At 38.4% G+C, this 23,289-nt stretch overlaps 3 protein-coding genes across 3 annotated transcripts in view; 2 read left to right on the top strand and 1 right to left on the bottom strand.

The window, feature by feature from the left end:
- C1H22orf39 (chromosome 1 C22orf39 homolog) overlaps positions 1 to 23,289 on the bottom strand; it is a 255,521-nt gene that overhangs the window by 15,947 nt on the left and 216,285 nt on the right. The gene's annotated exons all lie outside the window — the stretch shown is intronic.
- LOC128501479 (lysophosphatidic acid receptor 4-like) lies at positions 4,396 to 6,065 on the top strand. The gene is made up of 2 exons (XM_053470957.1): positions 4,396 to 5,684; positions 5,964 to 6,065. Exons 1-2 carry the CDS (start codon positions 4,849 to 4,851, stop codon positions 6,016 to 6,018), a joined length of 891 nt encoding a protein of 296 aa, XP_053326932.1. The 5' UTR covers positions 4,396 to 4,848; the 3' UTR covers positions 6,019 to 6,065.
- Positions 6,846 to 11,312, top strand: SDF2L1 (stromal cell derived factor 2 like 1). The gene is made up of 3 exons (XM_053470968.1): positions 6,846 to 7,061; positions 8,766 to 8,962; positions 9,957 to 11,312. Exons 1-3 carry the CDS (start codon positions 6,896 to 6,898, stop codon positions 10,239 to 10,241), a joined length of 648 nt encoding a protein of 215 aa, XP_053326943.1. The 5' UTR covers positions 6,846 to 6,895; the 3' UTR covers positions 10,242 to 11,312.

A 23,289-nucleotide genomic window follows, 5' to 3' on the forward strand; every position in this document is an offset into this window, starting at 1 on the left:
GTGTGAAGAGGATCTGGCCATTATGCCAGCAGGTGCTATTACAGATGTAGTGGAACAAGTCCAAAGCCCCTGTATTATGCCACCAGCTCCTCTATTATCTCCCAGCATTATCCCACCCAGGCTCAGTATTGCCCCCCAGGACCACACTAACATAAAATAACAGAAGAATTCTGCACATACTCAAGTCCCCCGAGGTGGGCGAGTGCTGTCTAACCAACCTTAGATATAGCCATATAGTATGAAGAAATCCACAATATTTATTTCTTAGTAGGAAGATATAGCATTAATCATTGACATAGCATTACACATAGAGATAGCATTAAACATGGATATAACATTACACATTCTATATATATATATATATGAGACCTCACTTTGTTTGTCTAAAGATATATGTATGCGTTTTTTTTAACATTTCCATTATTATCCTCACACCATCACTCCCTCTACCCCTCCAAATTCTTCTCACACTGGCAAAAGTAACTTTCAACCGCCTTAACCATTGCTGTCCTTAAGCCCTGTCATGGAGTATAATGTTAAGCAGTGTTTGTATGTTTTAGGCGGTGTGTAAGATGAATGTTAAAATGTCTGAAAGATCACTAATTCATGTGATAGAGAGAGCTACATGTATGTTGGACTCCCTGCACATTCATGTGTAGAAGATTAGAGCTGAGACTGCTACAGAGAGTCGGTGCTCTGTGATAGCATTACACATGGAGATAGCATTAAACATGGACATAGCATTAAACATGGACATAAGATTATACATGGACATAGCATTACACATGGATCTAGCATTAAATTTTGACATAGCATTAAACATGGACATAGCGTTACACATAGATATAACATTACACATGGATCTAGCATTAAACATGCATGGACATAGCATTAAATTTGGACATAGCATTACACATGGACATAGCATTACACATGGACATAGCATTAAACATGGATCATATAGCATTACACATAGAGATAACATTAAAAATGGACATAGCATTAAACATGGACATAGCATTTCACATAGAGATAACATTAAACATAGACATTGCATTAAACATGGACATAAGATTAAACATGGAGATAGCATTAAACATGGAGATAACATTAAACATGGATATAGCATTAAACATGAAGATAGCATTAAACATGGACATAGCATTATTTATTTATTTTATTGTAAAAAAAATTTAACCCCTTCCCCCCATTTGAAATAAATACAGACTACTTATTCATTCATGGGTTCTTTAATATTACTTTTTATTATACATAATTCCAATATTTCGTTGTTTGACACTTTTCCACCCTTATTTTCCGTGGATTCATATAGACATATTTATGTATAAACCCATAGTATGTTTCTGCACAATCTCTATTTATAGTTCATTTATCCACGTTTAATATTTTCTCATTCATGCAATCACATCCTTAAACGTTTACATCCTATAGCGTTTATACCACCTTCATGTTAATCCGTCTTCAAATGTCATTGCCTAACATCTGCACTTCATGGCACAGCGGGAAAATAGGAGCCGATGCAACACTAAGAAAAGAGACAGCCCTACAGAGAAGGAGAAGCCGGTATCTGTCTGCAAAACAATGCTGCGTTTCTATGGGGACGCGTGTAAACAGAATGACGCCACTATAGAGCACGAATCCAGCCTCCAATACGTCCTTACGTATTGTGGAATAACGTAACAACGCCACCTAGTGGACATGTGCGTAAAACACGTCCTCATGTTCTGGGAAACAACGTTACACCGCCATCTAGCGTATATGGAAGGAAATACAACGAATTAACACATAAAAAGAGTGGAAGAAGCGATCAAAGACTGTTTACCTCCTGAGGAAGCCATTAAAGGCGAAACGCGTTGAGGAAAGACTTTTTATTTCCACAATCGTTTGACTTTTACAGATTTATATTTTATATATCTTAAAGTACTTTTTCAAAATTTATATCAAAATATTTTAAAGGGATATTTTTAAACATAAGCAGCAGTTGTTTATCCTCTGGGTGTGGTTTTCCCGGTTCCTGGCTGGAAGAAGTTTCTGCACTGTATCACAGCATTCGGGGGATCAGACCTGAACATCCACAACATTTGGAGAAGACACCGGTCCTGGACACCGTGGGGTTCCCCTACCCCCCTCCCTGAGCGCACCTTGCACATAATTTTATGTGCATTGGATCCCATGAGTGCAACTATTTACTACCTTATTCACAAGCTTTTGCAAACAGTATCACACTATTGGTTATGTCTTCTCTCTCTCTTCAGTGATGTTTAATCCTTCTATGAGAGGTGAATGAGAAACACACGCAAATCTTCAGCACTATTGTGAGTGCAACTAGCGTAATATAATTAACACCGTATCGTCTGAACAGTCTACACTATTGTTGTTGTTTTGTTTGTTTTTCTTATTCCTATTGAATTTGAACCTATACTTTACAACACCTGGAGGCCCGACGCCCGCCTAACACAGGCCTGCAGCTTACTGCTGTGGCGCCTACGCATTGTATGAGAAAACACTATTTCTGCCCTGCGCGGGAAATTAGGTTCCTCATACAGTTCACGGGTGGTCCAGCAGTAAGGGGCAGGCCGGCGTTAGGCGGCTGTCAGGCCACTGGGCACCCCACTGATGAGTGGCACCAGGGGCGGATCTCCCCTCTAGGGATGCTACTGAAATAATGTAAGAAATGTAAGGGGGTTTAACTTCACTGGGGGTAGTAGATAATGGGAAAAGCCCTTTAGCAGAAGTGGTAGGCTAGATTAATTAAATGGTTCTCATCTGCTGTCAAAATCTATGTTTCTATGAAGTATGAAATTATGCATCCTTAGAAAACTTTCCTAGAGAACAAAGGATGTACTATTAATCCCTCTGCTATGTCCAGGAACAGACTGGCATTGAAAATCATCCCGGCACACACATAATTATGAGACATGTGAATGTAATGCTTTTACATCGGTTGCCGTTTCCAGAGGTGGGCATGTAGCATGTGGCTGCCTGTTTATAGCAGAGGGTGGCACACAAGTATTACATTAGCCATCCTACTGACCTTAACAATGGGGCAGAGGTGCTATGAGTTACCAGGCAACCGGGCATTTGACACCAGTCAGTGTGGGACTGGTTTGGAGCAACAGGCAAATGGCCATACCTTCCAGATAAATCACTGCTTCTCTGAGTCACCACAGACAAACTCCAGGCTGTAGGAGCAAAGTTGTGCCCCGCTCCCCTCCAAAAATGGGCAGCTTTCAGTGAGAGCGCCCACCGACATAAGCAGACCGGTCGCCAGCATCAGTGAGACCCCCAACCAGTGTCAGCGGGACTGCCCACCGACATCAGCGGGACTGCACACTGACATCAGCAGGACTGCCCACTGACATCAGCGGGACTGCCTACCCGCGTTCCAAAAAGGGGGCTCCAGGTAGCCGGAGCCTGGATGTTACCTGGTATGACAATGGCACTCGGTGCAAATGCTAAAAGACCCAATGACACCAGAGGAAGCATCAATTCTTGCTGTGTCTAATGACCCTCTGTCACACCCTCTGTCACCCCCCATGTAGACAGTCTGATCACACACACCGTGACCGCCGAAACTACATGAGGCTCGAGGAAGGTTTCCTAGGGTGTGGCAGAAGACGCTTCCGTGGGTCAGGCTCGCGATAGTACTCCATATAAATACACCACTGCTGATCAAATGATTTTTATTAAAATTGCTTTATCTCCAAAAAGTCAATAAAGAATTAGTTAATAAGGTATAATAAAACAAACTTTCTTTATGAAGGCCTGACACTAACTTATCACATTTTTTCTTCATTGGAAAATTCAACCTGTTGTGACTGTATCCCCAAATGTATCTGTTCTCCTGATATTTGCCTTCATTGTGTGGAATGGATGTATAACAAGTGAAGAATAACCTAGTGACTTGCCTCAGCTTGTCATCGTGATCTCGTAGGGCTAAGTGGCTTCGTTACCAGTGCTCCTGTGACATTGGATGCAGGTGGCTGCATGGACTTTTCATTTAGACTCATGAAATTTTAACATGAGTTAATGAGCTTGGGGTGACAATACTAAGTGTTGAATAATTAAGAATTTTGAGTATCCAAACTTAATGTTTGGTGCTTAAAAGGGGGAAGTTCCTTGTAAAAAGAATTTTTCTTTGAGTATTAAATATAGTGTTATATATACAGTCTACAATGTAAAATGGTTTTTTCTTCATAATGTTCCAATATAGTTCCTTCACCTGCAGACATGTGATATTTGGGCGACATTCTCTACACAAAGTCACAAACACTACACTGAGCTGATGGTTAATCGCAGTATATAGAAAGGCCAAAAACATTCTAATAAATGTTTAGAAATAGAAAGTGACATATTTTTAAAAAGCTGTTTTATTATTGATACTTTTCATAAAAAAAGCACAATGTGGGATTCCTTTTAAATGGAAAGATTAAGATACCTTTGAACTCTGCTTTACATTCTTCTCACTAAGGATTTAGGGGACATTTTGAATAGACAAACAACTTCCAGGGATGTCTCAATCACAGGACTGCTCCTCAAAATGGTGACAAGGTGAAAAGTTTATTGTGAAATACCTGGGTACGAAGGCTGAACCCCATGGCTATACCAGTGCAAAACAGTGTCAATAATTCATGAGGGCTGGCATCCTTGTGCATGCGAGGACTTGAAGTCCATGGAGATCATAATGGAACGTGGCCCTCAAGATATCATATTTTGTAAAACTATTTCCCAGGTGGACAACAGGCTGCTCTCCATTCACATACATAATTTAGTGGTGTGGTTTATTAAAATGCAGCATCAAAAAGCTGTTTGGCATACCTTTCAGAAATGATGTCTCTGTCTAGAAGTTTGGATAGCGCTGCCAACATAGCCCTTATTTGTTTTCATGTCATAGTGGTCACCTTAGGAGTTTCTTTGAATGGAATAGTAGTAGTGACCATTTTGTCCACCAAGGCATTACGATCAGAAAACAGGTTCCTCTACATATTCAACACCTGTATAAGTGATTTGCTATTAGGAATGGTTTGGTTTTACATAGCTCTGTTTCAGTCTCAGGAAGATCAACTTGGAACAGCCATCAGCCAAATGATTATGTACAACCTGATGGGTGTAATCTTCTTGACAATTCTGTCTTCTCAGTCAGAGCGTTACTTTGCTGTGGTCTATCCATTCAGGTACATGAGCATCATGACTAAAGGTCGGACCACTGCAGTTCTGGTCTTCTGCTGGGTTTTTGTCTTATCTATGAGATTATTTTACGGTCTTCTTGGAAAGTCAACCACTTCTGCTGTTAGAGGCATCACCAATATTATTAGCAATTTAGCCATTTTCATCATTATTGTTGGTTTTAATTTGAAGCTGTTCCTAATAGCCAAAGGTCAACAAGAGAGAGAGTTTCTTGGCCTTCAGGATACCAAAAAGTCCTCACTCAGGCTTATTATTATAGTGTCCTGTACCTTCCTACTCTTTTGGACTCCTTCCAGTGTACGAGAGTGCGTCTGCAGCTTCTACAGTTGTGTAATATATGAGAAATATGCTACAGACCCTTTTAAGATCCTAATTATTATTACATCTGTCACAAATCCCATGTTGTTCTTGTGGGGGAGTCAAGCTATCCGTGAAGCCTTTTGGAAAATCCATGCAGTCTGCAAACTCTGCAAGAGGTAATAAGACATGCATTAATAGAATGATGGTCAATGCAACAAATCCAAGCCTCAAAGTTCTTGCAGAAATATACTATGCAACATCAAACACTCACTTCCATCATCAGTGTGTAAGTTATGTGTGTGTATGCGTGTATATAAATATATATATGTCCAAATTGACACGCACTTACAGGTGCAATCAGTAAACTATTTTATTAGTACATGCGAGACAGAGCGAGAAAGCCTTTTGTTTTAATTTTGCTTACTAACACAGCGTCCCTCTCCTCTTCAAAACAGGCAGATTGACCCGCAGATGCCAGCCGTCGCTAACATCTCTGGAAGACAAAAATAAAGGTTTATTCAATTCCATTAAAATGTTAAATAAATAAATCAAGAGCTTTTTGACTCAGGTATTTGTTTTACTCCATTACTTTATGTGAGGTGTAAAAAAAGGACACTATAACAACAAATACAACACAAACACCATTTCCATGAAAAATATACCTTAACTCTATCAGGTGTATCGGTCTAAGGGCAGAATTGTTATGCCAGGAACACTGAGCTCAATCTTTTACTGTGTGACGGTCTTGCATAATTAAGTGCCCGATCTGAGCCTTCATATTCTAACCTGATTTCTCATGATGCCAGTTGATTCTCACTGGTATACATAGCCGGCATAATCTAAGCAGGTTAGAATACATCTACAGTGTACTAAGTAATGGTTTTTATAAGTACCATTATAAGAAATATTTGGTTGCCACCATTAGTGAGCCACTTTTGACAATGGGCTATTTAAAGGCTAGTCCTTGAATTGCGATAAGACACACACTGGCCCAGAAAAAAAGAATCATGACCACATCCGCAAACACAACTTTATGCGTTGAACAATAAGAACACTGACAGCAAGTGACAGTTCCGGAAAGCGAATGCAGATTTTAAACGACGGAGGCTATCATTGGTTGGCTGGTGTTGAATGAGCCATGCCGTGTACCAATCGGCGTCTACCTCGTGTCTACAACTCGCTCATAACTTATTAAGAGTGGCGCAAACGCCAAACCAATCCGAAATTCAGAACATTGCACGCCCACTTAGAATTTATTTGTCTTGTCATTGGCTGGATGACTTGCGTCTCCATGTGATTGGTCCAGCGCGAGGCTTCTCCCGCTGGCGCTAGCCCATTGGTTCCTATAGAATGATGAAGGAAGTTGCATCTTTGCTGTGAGGAAGCGATGCAGCGAGCGTGTTTCACGCTGCTCTTCTTTAGCCTGTGCTGTTACTGGCTCCCGGGACAAGGGCGTGAAGACGCCGAGTACGTGACATGCGGTTCGGTGGTGAAACTCCTCAACACGCGACATAATGTGCGGTTGCATTCCCACGACGTGAAATATGGATCAGGTAAGGCGCTGGGGGAACCAGAGTACTGGCAACACACTCCGGAGCCGCTTAGTGTGGGAAATGTTGGGGCAGTCATAACGGTAGGAAGCTATTCTGACCTAAGGTGAAGGAGTTAAATGAGCGGATATGGCTCAGGTGTGGGGTAGAATAATGGCAGACTGGGTGTGCTCGGTGACACCTGCTGAGATAGGGTATGGCGAGACAGCTAAAATGACAACTACACGTGAGCGTAGAGTGAGAGCTAGAGACAGCAGGTGTAACTGGACCACCGACTACCGTTATTGTTGGATAAATCACTCATGCACCTGCTCGTTAAACAGCACCGTTTCTAAGGAAGCCAGATTGCCTTGCATATAATATTGGCTACCACCTCTACCGGTAGGTGGCGCAAAACAATATAAATTCCGTATCGGTTTCCTACACACTTAGCACAGTTTATTTTACTGCAGTGATTGCCCGAAAACCCTGGCAGCCATAACTGGCCTCTCAGTTATAAACCACATGTTTTATTTCTCCTGGGCATTATTCAACTATGGCACCCCTGTCCAGCCTGATCAGTTATCCATTCAAACATAAGATACATTCCTGGAGGAGTGAGGCTATGCCTCTGTGGAATTATTGCTTCTGATTTATCTAGGATGACACAGATGTAATCTCCGTCACTGCATTTCACCTCTAGACCCAGAGACAGGCCGGGTCACGTCGTTGTTATTGTCACATAAGATAGTCCGGGATGAATGTCCACAGTACAGGTCGCTATATGATACAGCCATCTCTTTGTAGTGGGATGCTCAGCCAGCATGGAGATCCGCAGCCGGAGGGCAGTAGGTCGCCCTTCCCAAGTGTTTTATCAAGTGACAGCACAAAAAATTTTTTTTTCATTTAAAGTGAAACCTGTTTGACTGGTTTTCACTGCGGTGTCGTTCTCTCTGATTTATAGGTATACATTTCACTGTCAAAAAGGGATAAATACATCTTGGTAGTCCCTGGAGAAGATTGATTCTGGACCCAGTGACACGATTAGGATATAGAGCTCCTGGGGTTTCTATGTATTCTGCACTGTCCAAAAATGTAAATTGCATGTATCAGTCTCAGGAAGTAGTTTCTGCCAGGAGAGGAAGCTGTAGAAGGCCAAGCAGCAGGTGTTCTTTTCTCACAGTATATGAGACAGTGTCGTGTACGTTTCTGACATTCAAATACTGTGATATGCTTTACGCCCGTGGGGATCCCCCTTGTTATGTTGCGTTGTAAAGCAGAGGATAAATGCCAGTGCTCAGGGATAGGCAACGTGTCCGTACAAGGACACCAGTGTCCATAGAAAGGTTTGTGAAGGTCCATAGAACATCATAAAATTGTCGGGTGGAAATTAATTCATATTATTTAGCTCTTTTTTTTTTTTCCTTTTTTTTTTTTTTTTTTAATATATGTTGGAGTGCGTTTTGCGTGAACAAATGTATTTTCCTCTTCCCCTGGGTGACTACTGAAACACCATCTCACTAGCACTTCCATTGAAGGAACAGACTCAACAGCCAATATCATGTGTTCAGAGATCCGACTGACTGCTGATTTGTTGTTGGTGGAGAAGCTGTTCTTAGCTGCATATGTGCAGAATTTTCCACTGTTTTCCAGCAATAGATGGATAATGTCTTATTTTATAGCAGTACCAATCTAAACATGAATATTTGTCACTCTTTTCCTTGTTAGGAAGTGGCCAACAGTCTGTCACTGGTGTGGAAACCTCAGATGATGGCAACAGTTATTGGAGAATAAGGGGGAAGACTGATAATGACTGTCCACGTGGGGAGCCAATTAAATGTGGCCAAGCCATCCGCCTTACTCATGTGAATACAGGAAAGAACCTGCATACACATCACTTCTCCTCCCCTCTGTCCAACAACCAGGTAACCAGAGAAATTGTAATTTAAATACAGTATTTGCACTATTGTTAACACCCCTTTTGTAGTAAATTAGATGCAAAGTGCATTAATAACGTGAGACTGGGAAATGCAGCGCTCCATTAACTGTAGGCAAATGTGCAGAGAAGCCACATTTCAGCAACATTCCGAATGCAATGTTACATTGCAGTGTGTGTGTGTATAATATGTATGGGAGAGGAGTATATAACTCTCGGAGATGTGTTCAGCTGAGCACATCTCTGGCAGCACCGTGGAAATTTAGGGACCTCATAGCTGCCATATGCTGAATTTGAGTCAACCGCCCACCTCAACAGTGTAGCAGTTATTAATTGATTTATAAAACACCATCATGTTCTACGGCACTGTACAATTAATAACATAACAATCTGGACTTCCAGAATCAAAAATCGAGGGCCCTGTGCAGTCTCACAATCTAGAATATGATCTTACCTGTAAAGCATTGCCAGCTTCTTGCACTTTACTGTCCTTGTATTGGTCTTCATACGTATTCTGGGAACTACTGGCTGCACCAACTGAGGATATTTTTTATGATCAGCCTTACCGTGTGTGTGTGTGTGTGTGTGTGTGTGTGTGTGTGTGTGTGTTTTTTTTTTTTTTTTTTTTATCATATATCTCCCTAACGTCAACATATGCAACATACTTCAACATTTGTTTTTTTTTTGGTAGCTAAAAACATTAGGCGTCTTATTACATATATTAATATATATTTATATTTTTAAGGTTTATTGTCTTAAATACACTAGTGCTAATATTGAGAAACGTTTTAAAATGTGTAGAACTATGAATTTATTCCCCCCACCCTTTCCCCTCTAGCAATCCAAATCTACTATAGTACTTAGTCTGAACTAATGCAATAAAGATAAGGATTGATAAGGAAAGAGTTGGGATTGATTGCACAAAAGAAAAAAAAATACTACATTTCTTTTCGATGGTTACTATTGTCTTTGTTGTTCAACAGGAAGTAAGTGCCTTTGGGGATAATGGAGAAGGAGATGATCTAGATGCTTGGACTGTGCAGTGCAGTGATACTGTCTGGGAACGTGAAGATGCAGTGCGCTTCAAACATATTGGAACAAATGCATACCTGACTATCACGGGTGAGCAGTACAGTCACCCAATTCGAGGGCAGCGAGAAGTCCATGGCATGACCAGTGCCAATGCTCACAATTACTGGAAAGTAATGGAAGGAGTATTTATCAAGCCCAGTACCCCACCAGGTTCAGGCAGACATGATGAATTATGAGAGACTGTGCCGAACCAAGTTGTGAAATAAAACAGTGAGGGCCCGATGTGTCAAGAATTTTTAATGCACAAGTCTCCACATGTAAAAGATCCACTTGCGAAAAGGATGAGCACTACGTAACATGTTCTGTGGGCTCAGAAAGCTTTGCTTATCAGTGACTGCGTGTGTGCCATCTGAAAGAATTTCCCCCCCCCAACCCTTTTTTGTTTTAAACCTGCATAGTAAGTTTGCTATATATATTACCACTTCAACTTCTTTTTTAACTTTGTACAAATACCAAGTCCATTTCTAAGCACACACATTAGAAAACTATACCTTTTTATACAGTTGATTGTGCTTCTCCAAAAGAAAATGTACCCTGTGTTTTACTGTTATAAATTGTGCAAATGGGACATCTCAGAGCAGATGTTACAGTAATTTATTTTGTGAGTGAAGGCTTTGGTCGTTCAGGTGCCTCCACATTGTATAGCGTGTCTAGGTAATCTTGTTTTATTACTAGAGAGGGAAAACATCCATTAGATGTGTCCTCCTGCAACATTACAGGTAAGGTAAACAAGGGTGACTTTTTATTCCCTTTCAAAATTGGGAAGACATGAAAGAATTACATCAACAATCACTGCTTTAAGAAAATGCTGTGGGAGGGCTGACACTGACTTATTTATACATTACTGTAACAGATCGTGTCAGTTGTGCAAGAGAGTAAACATTGGTTTAGTTTTCCAATGCAGTGTCTCCCCATGGAGATGGAAATATGAAGTATTTTGAGTTTTATTTTAATTTTTTGCTTTGTTACAATTGGTGGAAGCTTATTAGAGAAAACCCATATTCTTTTCCAAATGTGGAGCAGCATATCTAGTCAGTCCTGGTAACTTTTATTGTCTGTAATGCAATGCTTGCTACAGAGTTAAATACATTGTGTGCCCCCCAACAAGGGCGTTCTATTAGCAGCTGCAGAAGAGTAAGATCGGTTACTTGAACATCAGTGCTGAGTTTGGAGGCTAAATCAGACAGTAGCCAACAACTTTAAGAGTACAGCTGTACCTTAATTTTCAATAAAACTTACACTGAAAATAGTGTGTTTGTATTGTTTTATTAGGACAGACTCCATCACCTGGGCACGCTAGTCAATTGCATAGAGGCAGGGGGACTCTGTGATACCTGCTAACCGGCTCTATAGCTTTTGAAGAAGGGCTCCCTGACCTTAACTCAGATTAAACACCCTTGCAATGAATTGAAACACAGAGTGTGAGCCAGGTCTCCCCGTCCAACATCAGTGCCTGACCTCACAAATGCTCTTTTGGCTAAATGGGCACACATTCCTACAGACACCTGCCAAAATCTTGTGGAAAGACTTCCCAGATAAGTGGAGGCATTTATATCCACAATACACCTGCTATAGGTGTGATGGTCAGGCAACCGCATATGTTTGGTCATATAGTGTATTTGCTGCACATGCAAAACAACAATAATGGGACAGTAATGTGGGCACCAGTCTACAAGCATACCTATTTGTAGAGAAACCAAAAATGCCCAAACCTTAATTACTCCTGTAGGGAAAATAATCGTCCCCAAAAACTCTTGAGTTTTTGCTCCGATCTCAGGGTCACATGTTCTGGGGGTGACTGATACACGGATCTGATGATAGTTAAGGCCATTTAGCGCTGATATCCCTACTTGACTGCAGGAGGTTCAAATAAGTGCATTTATACAAAAAGGCATTTGGTGAGTTGCTACATAGAATTTTATTATGGGTTATTTATTAAAGGGTTAGTATTTAATTCATTTAATGCCCCCAGATGGCCATAGGAGGTCTTTCCCAGCTGGCTTCTGGAACTTGGAGGGCCTCCACTATGGATGGACCGTTCTCCCCTGTTATGCCCTAGTGGACTACTGCTCCTGAGGGAAAAAGAAAGCCCCCTCTCAGGAAAGCAAGTGTGATCACCTTTAAAAAAGCCAAAGTTTTTGCAGTTTGCTGGAGCATTCATAACTCAATGTCAAGGAGGAAAGACATCTGCAATGATCTAAGAGAAGCAATTGTTGATTCAAACCAATCTGGGAACGGCTATCATGCCATTTCCAAGAAATGAGAAATATACCAAATGTGGAAAACATGTGGAAGACAGTTGCCAATCTTCCCAGCAGTGGACGTCCCAGCAAATTTACCCCAAGGTCAGACCGTCCAATGCTCAAAAGAAATTGCAAAAAACCCAAGAGTTACATCTCAGACTCTAAAGGCCTCAGTTCGCATGTTAAATGTTAAAGTTTATGATAGTACAGTAAGAAAATGACTGAACAAGTATGGTTAGTTTGGGAAGGTTGTCAGGAGAAAGCCTCTTCTCTCTGAAAAGAAGATGGCAACATGGCTTAGGTTTGCGATCTAAAAAAACCACAAGACTTCTGGAACAATGTCCTTTGGACAGACAGTGGAGATGTTTCACCATAATACATAGCGCCACAGCATTATCAGCACAAACACATCATACCAACTGTCAAGCACAGTGGTGGAGGGATGCAATTTGGGCTTGTTTTGCAGCCACAGGACATGGGAACTTTGCAGTCATTGAGTTGACTATGAACTCCTCTGTATTCCGGTAAAGCTTGGCAAAATTGGGTCGTGTAACAGGACAGTGATACCAAGCACACCAGAAAATCTACAACAGAATGGATGAAAAAGAAAAGAATCAAGGTGTTGCAATGACCCAGTCAAAGTCCAGACCTCAACTCAATTGAAATGATAGGGTGGGACCTTAAGAGAGCTGTGCATAAACAAACGCCTTCAAACCTCAATGAACTGAAGCAATGTCATTATGACCTATAATCGTGGTCTGGCTTGTCCTATATAATGGTGTCTGGGCATCCCAGCAAGGACCGCACTTGAAAGCCTTGGATGAACGGTGACTTGATTCCAAGTATGCTAGTAGTTTGAGGTCACATGACATCTTGTTATCTGATATTACTGAGGGTCCTGATACAAGAGACCTGACCACAGGTGGCCACAGGCAGTGAAACATACCTGGGAACTTCTGGGCTGAGGCTACCCATGACCTTCACTTTCAGGACACTGCCAGGACTGCCCACTGACGTCAGAGGGCAGTACCAGTGACATCGGTGGGCAGTCCCGCTGACGTCAAGAGTGGTCCCGTTGACGTCAGTGGGCTGGCATTGTGGGAAACATCCCCATTTAAAGGAAGATATGGGCGGGGAGTGAGGCCAGTCAAGACCCCGCTCCTACGACCCAGAAAATTCAAGTGTTGACCCGGAGAAGTGGTGCTTCTGCTGGAGTTCTCCAGGTCAAACCCGGAGAGTTCCTAGGTATGGCAGTGAGGTGCAAGGATAATCCATTAAAGCACTTTGTGCCGCCAACCCCAGACTCACCCTTCCGACTGCTAAACAGAGAAGCGTGGTTCATCACGCCACAGAACCCCTTTTCGACTCATCCAAGTCCAGTGCCGGTGTGCTTTACTTGCTTGCACACAGCTACTCAATCATGGAAACCCATTCTATGAAGCTCCTACCACACAGCTTTTGTGCTGATATTAATGCCAGTGGAAGTTTGGAACTCTTCAGTTATAGAATTAGCAGAGTGTTGGTGACTTCTATGCACCATGCGCCTCAGCACGCGGTGACCCCGCTCACTTACAGTTGACCGTGGAATATCTAGCAGCAATGAAATTTCACGAACTGACTTATTGCAAAAGTGTCATCCTGTAACAGTTCCATGATTGAATTCACTGAGCTCTTCAGAACGACTCATTTTTTGAAACACCCCAATTCAATAATTAAGAGGTGTGAAACAATATGCACATAAGCTGTTTACATTACAAGCTTATTTTTCATTAAATGTAATTGAATCTGTACAAAAAGAATTGAAACGTTAAGTATCTTTTATATTGAAAAGGAAACCACCAATAATCTATGTATGCTCCACTAGAGGGGCAAATGTATATTTTACATCCCAGTGCCTCTTAGCTATGAAAGCTTGAATCTCTTCAATAAATCCATCATGTATATGAATTCCTTGATCCAATACTTTGAGTGCACTTTTTTCTCATGAGTAGGGGATTATTGATAAAAAGTCCTACTGGTGCAAATTTTGAAAAGTGGCGTTATCACCTTAGCAATCAAGTATTCCTGATGTTTTGATCACTACATTGGTGGCTATGGTCAGAAGGTGACATTTCAAATTTTGCACCAGAATAACTTTGTACACACTTCAACATTGTAACAATAGAGTAGAGTTGCCTTTCTCTAATGTATCGGTTTGTCTTCGTCTGTCAATTCTGGTTTCGTCAAACAATTTGAATGTATGTTCTTTAAGAAGCACTACAACCATTGTTGGCACTAATACTAATAATAATAATACCACACAGAGGTAAAGTGAACATTTAATGGTGAAACCGCAGTGTTACATGACAAGAAGTTGTTTATTGATGAGGGGACTATATCTTCAGCCATCCTTGATGTCTGAAGTCTGGATGGTAAGGGGTAAAAAATAAATAGTAGTCCTCTATTTACAGCACCATAAGTTTGATGAGCTGTGTAATTGTATTCTTGTTCAATGATTCAAAGCTCTGTTTTGCTCATTATTTATTACTTTTCCCTGCCTGTATATATCAGTTATAAATGTTACCGTGGAACATGACAAATCTTCTATGGAGGGTCCATTAGATATCAGAGCCAAAACGCTATATAATGTTGTATAAGAAAGAATGTCCACTGAGCTCATGTGTTCTGGAACTATAATCCCAGAAATGCATGTTACGCAAGCAACATAATTGCTGTTGAAGATTTAGCTGTATTGGGGTTATCTTTCGTGGGCTGTGTCGCTTCTAAACCTATTTCGGAAATGCCTATGGATAACCATGATGGCAAACTAGATGCAGTATCTGCTTCAATTCAGGTAACAATCCAAATGGGTCTATTCACTAAAGGAAAGGTTGTCAGGAGGGTTGTGGGTTCAACTCCCTCACTTCACTATTCTTTTTAAGGGGTTAGCACTGGCAATAACTTCTTGCAAGAAGAGTTGAGCTAGCCCTGTATAATTCATAATTCAACTAGTGAGGAGATGCATGAGAAGTCCTGCTGATTTATCTATACATGGGCAGCCAAGCTCTTCTTGTAGATGAAACTCACTGGGGTATGTATAGTGAAGAAGTTAAACCTACAACTCTCCTACCTATCCTCCCTTTAATTAATATACCCCAAAGATACTTTCTGGTACTAGATTGTAAGCTCGTAAGATCAGTACCCTCTTCACCTTTTGTACCGGTTTGTTACTGTTTGTGATTTTAATTTATTTTACTGACTCTCTTGTAACAGCGCTGCGGAATCTGCTAGCAATTTATAAATAAATGTAATGTAATTTACTGGTGCAGCCACCTGATGCATCCACTGGGCAAATAGAAATTCTGCTTAATAGACCGCATTCTATCTCGATGTGCACTTCCCCAACTGGTCACTAGTTAGCGCTATTTCACTACCTATGACCATAGGATTCGCTTGTTTCACACCTGCATGTCCTGAAATGTTCGTGACTCGTCCATCAAGACATACTTACCTTTAAGATACTAGCGAACCCCTACGATCTAATGTCTACATATGAAGGGTCAGAAGTACCGTTATATTGATATTACAGCGCACCATTACTTTTAATGGTACATTTTTGTCACCTATATTTTTTTTGTCATTTTTATAATTATAATAATATAATATAATTTCAGTTCTATTTTTATTTATGTATTTATTTTTTATGGAAACATAAGGCAGAGTCTCCTTCTGGGAGATCAGGTCACGTGTTACAAACTATTGTATATGTTCCAATGCAGTCAAAACCATGATCCGTTATGGAATAGCTAAATAAGTTAAGCAGAAAAATCAGCAGGTTAAACAAACAGTTTACATTCACGTCCAGTCTTTTTCCATTTACAGCTGTGATTACGTTGCGCGTTAATCATAAATGAAGCATTATGGCTGTTGGGAATTTATCACCACTCGTTATATAAGTTAACTTTTGAGCCTGGCTTTTTATTGGCTGTGCAACGTGTCAATCATGCATCATATGACTTGCCAGAGTAGGTTTTCCCAGAGTGCTCTGCAGAGGGACCCCTTCCCCCCACAAAAGGCTCCTGGGAAAGGAATTCCTCCTGCAGGACCAGTCTGCCCCTCAGCTCTTCCTCCCCCTTCCCAGTCACTCCTCCCTCCTCCTCCTAGGCAGAGGATGCTCAAAGCTGCACATTTCTCCTCCTGCCCCATACAATCTTTGTTCCAGCACAAGAAAGGGGACTTGCCTGGCGAGGGAGCGTTAGCTTCTGTAATTAGTTATCTGACACACAGCCCCTGGCTCACAGACTGATTATACATGGAGAATAAAGCAGATCTCCCAAACCCATGATATGCCTTTCAATTAATATATATTTGTATGTAAGCTTGCGAGCAGTGCCGTCTTCACCTAATGTATCGGTTTGTCTTATTCTGTCAATTCTAGTTTTGTCATACCCCTCGTATATACTGTAAGAAGCGCTGCGTAAATTGTTGTCACTATATACAATTAATAATATATTTCCATGAAGATAATGTCTTCGTTGGAAACAAGTGTACATTTGGTGCAGGATATTCTTTCTGTATTTTGCTGAGATTGTTTTAATTTATTTGGTGGTTGAGATATATCTATATGAATACTTAATACTTAAATCCAAATGTAATATTGGCATATATAAAGAAATACGTATGCATGTATAATGATTGCTTTACAAAGCTTATGCAAATGATTGTTTAACAAGTGCTTTAATTGATGGATAGTTTCTTTCTAGGTAAAGAAAGTTTTATTGATCTAGTGCAAAGAACAAATGTTAGAATGCTGGGAATCTGATCTATGAATCAGAATTTACATGAGATAAGTTTTCGCAACAATTCCCCCAATATCAAAAGTTACTTCATTTTAAATCATCACTTATGAGCAATACAGGAGCAGATTGAGCCAAAACGATCAGAATAGAATGTGATACCGGACTAGAACATTCCTCCAGCTTACTCTATCCCCATTCCAAATTATTTAATGCCCCTCTGCTCTATTTGTTTCTTGCCCATATTTTATATGCTGTCTATCGCAAGAATGTTTCTAACAAGAACACTTGAGCCATAACCCAGGACGGGAATGGTAGCGGTTAAGATTTCTATTCTAAAAAAATATATATTATATGTGTTCTGGGCAGAAAGTTCACTTGTGAAACATTTCATGTATGTGTGCTGCCGATTAATATTCTTTATGTAATAAATGTATGATTCTAACAGTTTCTGCAAATTTATTTGTATTCGATGGCCACATTCGCCACTTGCATATGAAAAACAAACAAAAAAGGTGCTTATTCGTTAATAGTCATTTCCTTTTGAATTGTAAACACCATTTACATGTTCTAGAAAGAATTAAAAACAATGGGGTTTTGGCGCTCCCAAATTATTTTTTGTTGTAATTATTCCCTAGAATTGCATTAAAATCATTCATACATGAAAAAGTCTGTGATATAGTTACAGTTCAAAGTACATAGGTTGCTTGGATACTTTAGAATAAAAAGTAAACAAATTTTACATTTCAAACCGCCTAAAATATATATACATATATAAATATATCTATCTATATATCTATCTACTAACAAAAAACGTGGGTTTGTTAAGCAAAATAATATTACTAACTACTATAAAAGCGTTAACCAGATCAATTACTTTTGCCAAACCCTTCCTTTTTCAGCTGTATACCCTAAAAAAATGATGTACAGATGAAATTATACAATACATATGTATTCTGTGTATCTGAATTCTTTTTCTTAGGATCGGCATTATTCCTCTTCATGTCACCTAAGTTGCTGATTGTTGTTGATTGGTTCAGGCAGCCTTTGTAAGGGTGGACCAGGGGAATGGAAAGAACTTCAGGACAAGACGGCGATTCAGTGGTTCTCACTCATGCAGCTTCTCATCTTCTATGATGTAAACTAAATATCTCCAAAACAATTAAATACTTATTGACAAAGAAACCATACAGTATATATATATATATTGTTAGTAAATGCTTTTAGCTATGCTGATAACCTTTTAAAAATAATTGTGCACAAAGGCAAGCAAACATACAATGTAAATAAATTGTGGGATTACATTCTGCCCTCTTCCATGACTATTAATAAATACATATTAATTTGTGTAGACCCATATATATATCTATATCTATATATATATTTATATACCGGTATATATATTCTTGAAATACATATATATATATATTTATACGATTGATAAACATTTAGCTTTGCCGATCAGTGATAGGTCTAGTGTAGCATTTACACAATGTCCACGCAAGAACTGTAATACTAATAATAAAGATAGTACATGTGTTTTGTGATAAATATAGATATTTAATTTTTTTTAAGATTAAGGAATTCCACTAATTTAAAGACACATAAACAGCCACAAGTGCACTGTTCTGTCTGTTAGGTGAGAAGCCCAGCAATCAAGTTTGGCTTTAAATCTTTATATGCTTTTAAATGTAATACACTCGACTTGTTTGCGGATTATTTTGTTTTTACATCTTCTCGCTCATAATGTCTGTTTCTATTTATTATGTATGCAGTAATTGATGTTAAGCAGCATCAGGGAGGCTAACATATCTGTGCAAAAAAAAAACATCGCCTTTAAACCTGAGAAACTATGGTTGAAATGGTAATTTTGTTTTTAGAGAAAGGGGAATTTCGAAAGTCAAGAATTTCAGGAACAGATTGGCCTGGGAGGCAATTACCCAATGGGCAGCTCTAATTTGAAGAATTTGCACCGCCAGCAACAGCAGCAGCATTCTTTTTTCACCTAGAGTTCCAGGTATAGCCACGGAGGGCATTTGAATGTCTGAAATGTTAAAAATAATTTATTCTCAGTCAACTGTACCAAAATAGTACCCCAGGAACATGTGCTTTTCTGCTAACACCACGAGATTTCTTACTAGCTTGTTTGTTAAGTGGTGTACAACCTCTGACGTTATCTCACTTTGATTACTGTTACTTCAACACTTTACGAGTCATAACAGCAATAAAGAGAATGTTAACTGTTTCTTTGTAGTGACTTGTTGACCTGTTGACTTGTTGAGAAAGGGTTCAGCGGTTTTTAAGATGTTTCTATGTTACCACCAATGTCACCTTCATACAATTATGCACCAAAAGTGACCACATTAGCTATTGTTTCCAGGACATGTAGAAATGTCAGACGTTGCTGACCAGCACGGGTAAACTGCTACCCTGCACCATGTAGGGTGTATAAACTCATGGAAAGTAATCAATTACTCAGTGCCATTCAGAATCATGAAATATATGTGTCAAGGAAAATATGGCCAATGTGGTCACAATAACCCAATCCTTCTTCATGATATATTGTCCATTTTATATTTTTTTCAGTCTATTCAATGTTTTAGAACTGTTACAGAAACATAGGAATGAGGGGGGGGCTGTAGACTAATTCTTATTACATAAAACTATACAGGATCTAGTTCACTATATTCAGTATCAAACATACAATAAAGCCACAAAAACACAAAAGTACAAAAAAAATGCTGCATGCATATGAATTAATTTTTTTTTTTTAACTGAAATGGATCTATGAATTCTATTTCTAACTATTAAAAAAAATAGCATTTACACTTGTTTCATTGCATTATGCAGGGTTGTCTTTCTTGGGTTGCAATGCCCAAAATGATTCAATGAATGCATCATAATTTGAGAAATTCTTTATCTCTGTAACAGGTTGAAATGATGTCAGAATTATGAACCTGTCTAAAAAAGTTAGTGTTGCTTTACAGGCAATAGCTTTACTTGTATACATGAATGCATACTTTTTATATATTTAGCTCAGTTTGTACATATTGCTTACAGTGTACAGTACAATAAGATAATAGACAAAAAACCTTATGGACGGGGTACAATAATTATTAACTATTAACACATTAGGAGAAGAAGAGCTTACACTCTTGTATAATAAACAGATGCACATAATAATTATAAATCAAGTGATCCAGTTTAATATATATATATATATATATATATATATATATATATATATATATATATATATATATATATATATATATATATAAAGTGTGTGTGTTGGGTGTAGACGAAGGTGCCTGCATAGATTACGCAATAAAGAAAATCTTTATTGTGTAATAGTCCAAAACAGTTGTGCACAAGCAAAATATGGGGTACACTGTCCAGAATGATTTGTTATTCCGAAATAAAATAAATCATGGGATCCTACAAAAAATAGGATTATCTTGATAAAATTTGTTGAAATGATGCATTGTTTGGAAATGTATATGTTAACATCAAGTGTAATACTTTTAAGAGGCTAAAACACTGAGGGAATTTCAGCATGCATGGGATAGGCATAAAGATATCCTGAATCTAAGACAAGATCAAGGACTGATTAAGGTCTGAGTCTTTACATCAGAAACAAAAATGTGCAGACTAGATCGCCTAAATTGTTCTTATCTGCTGTCTAATTCTATGTTACACTTGATTTTTCTATCTCAAATGTCATGGTATATAGTTTCTTATATACTTGCCTTTATCTATAACTAGTATGTATATAATGGATGTTACTCAGATTATCCATTTTATTTAAAAAAATATATAATAGTTTTGTTTGAGATTATAATAGCTACAAATACACCTTTTATATGCAAGATTGAGATCAGCCGATTTGACTGCTATCTAAAAAAAAACTTATTATTCATCACAATTAACTAGACATGGGCTGGATGGCAGGTGTGTGCTGATAAAAGAAACTAATATTATAAGAAAAACATGTTAACCAAATTACTATTGTACAAAAATATAGTGTTTTAGAAAATACTAGTACAATTCATTTCGTACAATTGATATTTTTAGCACCTTTGTACCATTACTTTCCCCTGTGCTTCCACGCTAGCCCTCACCACCTCTACCCTATAGGCTCTGTATTCTTATTTTCTTAAAATGCAAAAAATTGGTGCAGGATGAATTTCTATGGTATGAAAGGATCCAATACATGCAATTTCTTGTTAAACACAAAGACCGAAAACATGTAAATATATATATATTTATTTTTTCTTCGAAACATCCTCTAGATTGTAATCTTGAGAGCAGGGCCCTCTATACCTAATGTATTGGTTTATCTTAGCCTGTCAATTCTAGTTTTGTCATACCCCTTGATTATATTTATTCTAACAAGCACTGTGTAAATTACTAGCGCTATATAAATAAAAGTTAATGATAACACTAATAATAATAAAAAAAAATAATGTGTAACATGTCTGAAGTAAGGAAAACAGAGTATATTTGTTTTTGTTATATCTTTCTTTAAGTTTAAATTAGACTCTGCACTTTGAGGACTGCAAGATACATTGGATTATATATATATATATATATATATATATATATATATATATATATATATATATATATATACAAAAAAGCAGTGGTTAATGTTTCATCAATTCCCAGTGAAGCAAGGGAAGAATTGTTTCATTTACACCCCTCAATACATTATCTGCATTAGCAATGGTGAATGTTGACCAGGGCTCTCCAACACATAGGTCACAAGCTACTTCTAGTTCTATGGCTACCACTGAGCAGCTCTTGAGTGATTGGAACACTTCATGTCTGAAGGATGGTGGTACTGCATGTATTTATTCTAGCAAAACTAACCCTCGGAAAGAAATGTTATTAAAATTATTATTATTATATTTTATTTATATAGCGCTAACAATTTACGCAGCACTTGTTAAAACAAAATAAGTAATTCAACACATAAAACAATGAATGGCTTTATCCATAAAATGTAATTTTTTCAATTGTTTTTTACTGTAGCTTTTGAAATGGTTCATTAATCATTAGCTCTAATTAAGCGAAAGTTTGGATATACCTGAACGGAAAAAAACCCACACTGATTGGGCATTTGTGTGTTTTTTTAATAAGCAAAAAAAAATCTAAAACCAAAAATTATTATTATTATTATTATTATCTTTTATTTATATAGCGCCAACAATTTACACAACACTTCATACAATACATATATTCAAGAGGTATGACAAGACGAGAATTGACAGACTAAGACAAACTAATACATAAGGTGGGGAGAGCCCTGCTCGCATGCTTACAATCTTGCCATATAACCTGTTTTATCAGACCACAAAAAACTTTCTAATTATCGTTTAATTTCTACTAGATCTGGAATGCATTTAATGAATATCGTAATGTAGCTCTTATAATATGGAACATACTTAATCAATTACAATTCAAGTATAAATATTATATGCAGAGTACAAGCCTTTAATTTAGCTAAAAATCTGTTAAACGTATCACTGAAACTGTTTTCAAATATTAATAACACTTATTGACTAATTTCTATTTTAACGCATGTAAAGATTGTTTAGCTGGCATTTCCATATATGACAGAATATAATAAATCCTGCAATATATATGAGTTACTTTGACCATGCTTTGTATAAATAGAGGGTTGGATTCACTAAACAGTGAGTTGTTGTGGGACAAAATATGTAATTTCAATAATTATGAAGAGCCCAGGTATTTTGTATCATTGTAGACAATGAATACTGCTGACACAGAACATGAATGATACAGACGCAAACACCGAAAAAAGGCGTGTGACATGCAGACGCTTACAGCAATGACATGTAGGATTCTGCTATCACCAACACTCCCTGGACAGAAAATTGCCATCTCGTCAAAAAGTGCTGTCTCAGAGAGGCTTTATTGCCTTGTCACTACAAAACTGCTTTTGTTTACCAAATTAACAAAAAAAATGATATATTTAAAGGTCATTTACGATATGCAAACATGTTTTTTTTGTGGTAGCTTTCTTTTGATGTTTTAAAACTTTATTGGAACATATCCTGTTCCTCTACGGAATATGATGGCGCTATATAAAACAAGAAATAATTATAACATAGAGTGTAAGGTGGCGAGCAGGCCCTCTTTACCTCATGTATCGGTTTGTCTTAGTCTGTCAATTCTAGTTT

The sequence above is a fragment of the Spea bombifrons genome, chromosome 1, assembly GCF_027358695.1.
Source record: "Spea bombifrons isolate aSpeBom1 chromosome 1, aSpeBom1.2.pri, whole genome shotgun sequence".
Lineage (NCBI taxonomy): Eukaryota > Metazoa > Chordata > Amphibia > Anura > Pelobatidae > Spea > Spea bombifrons.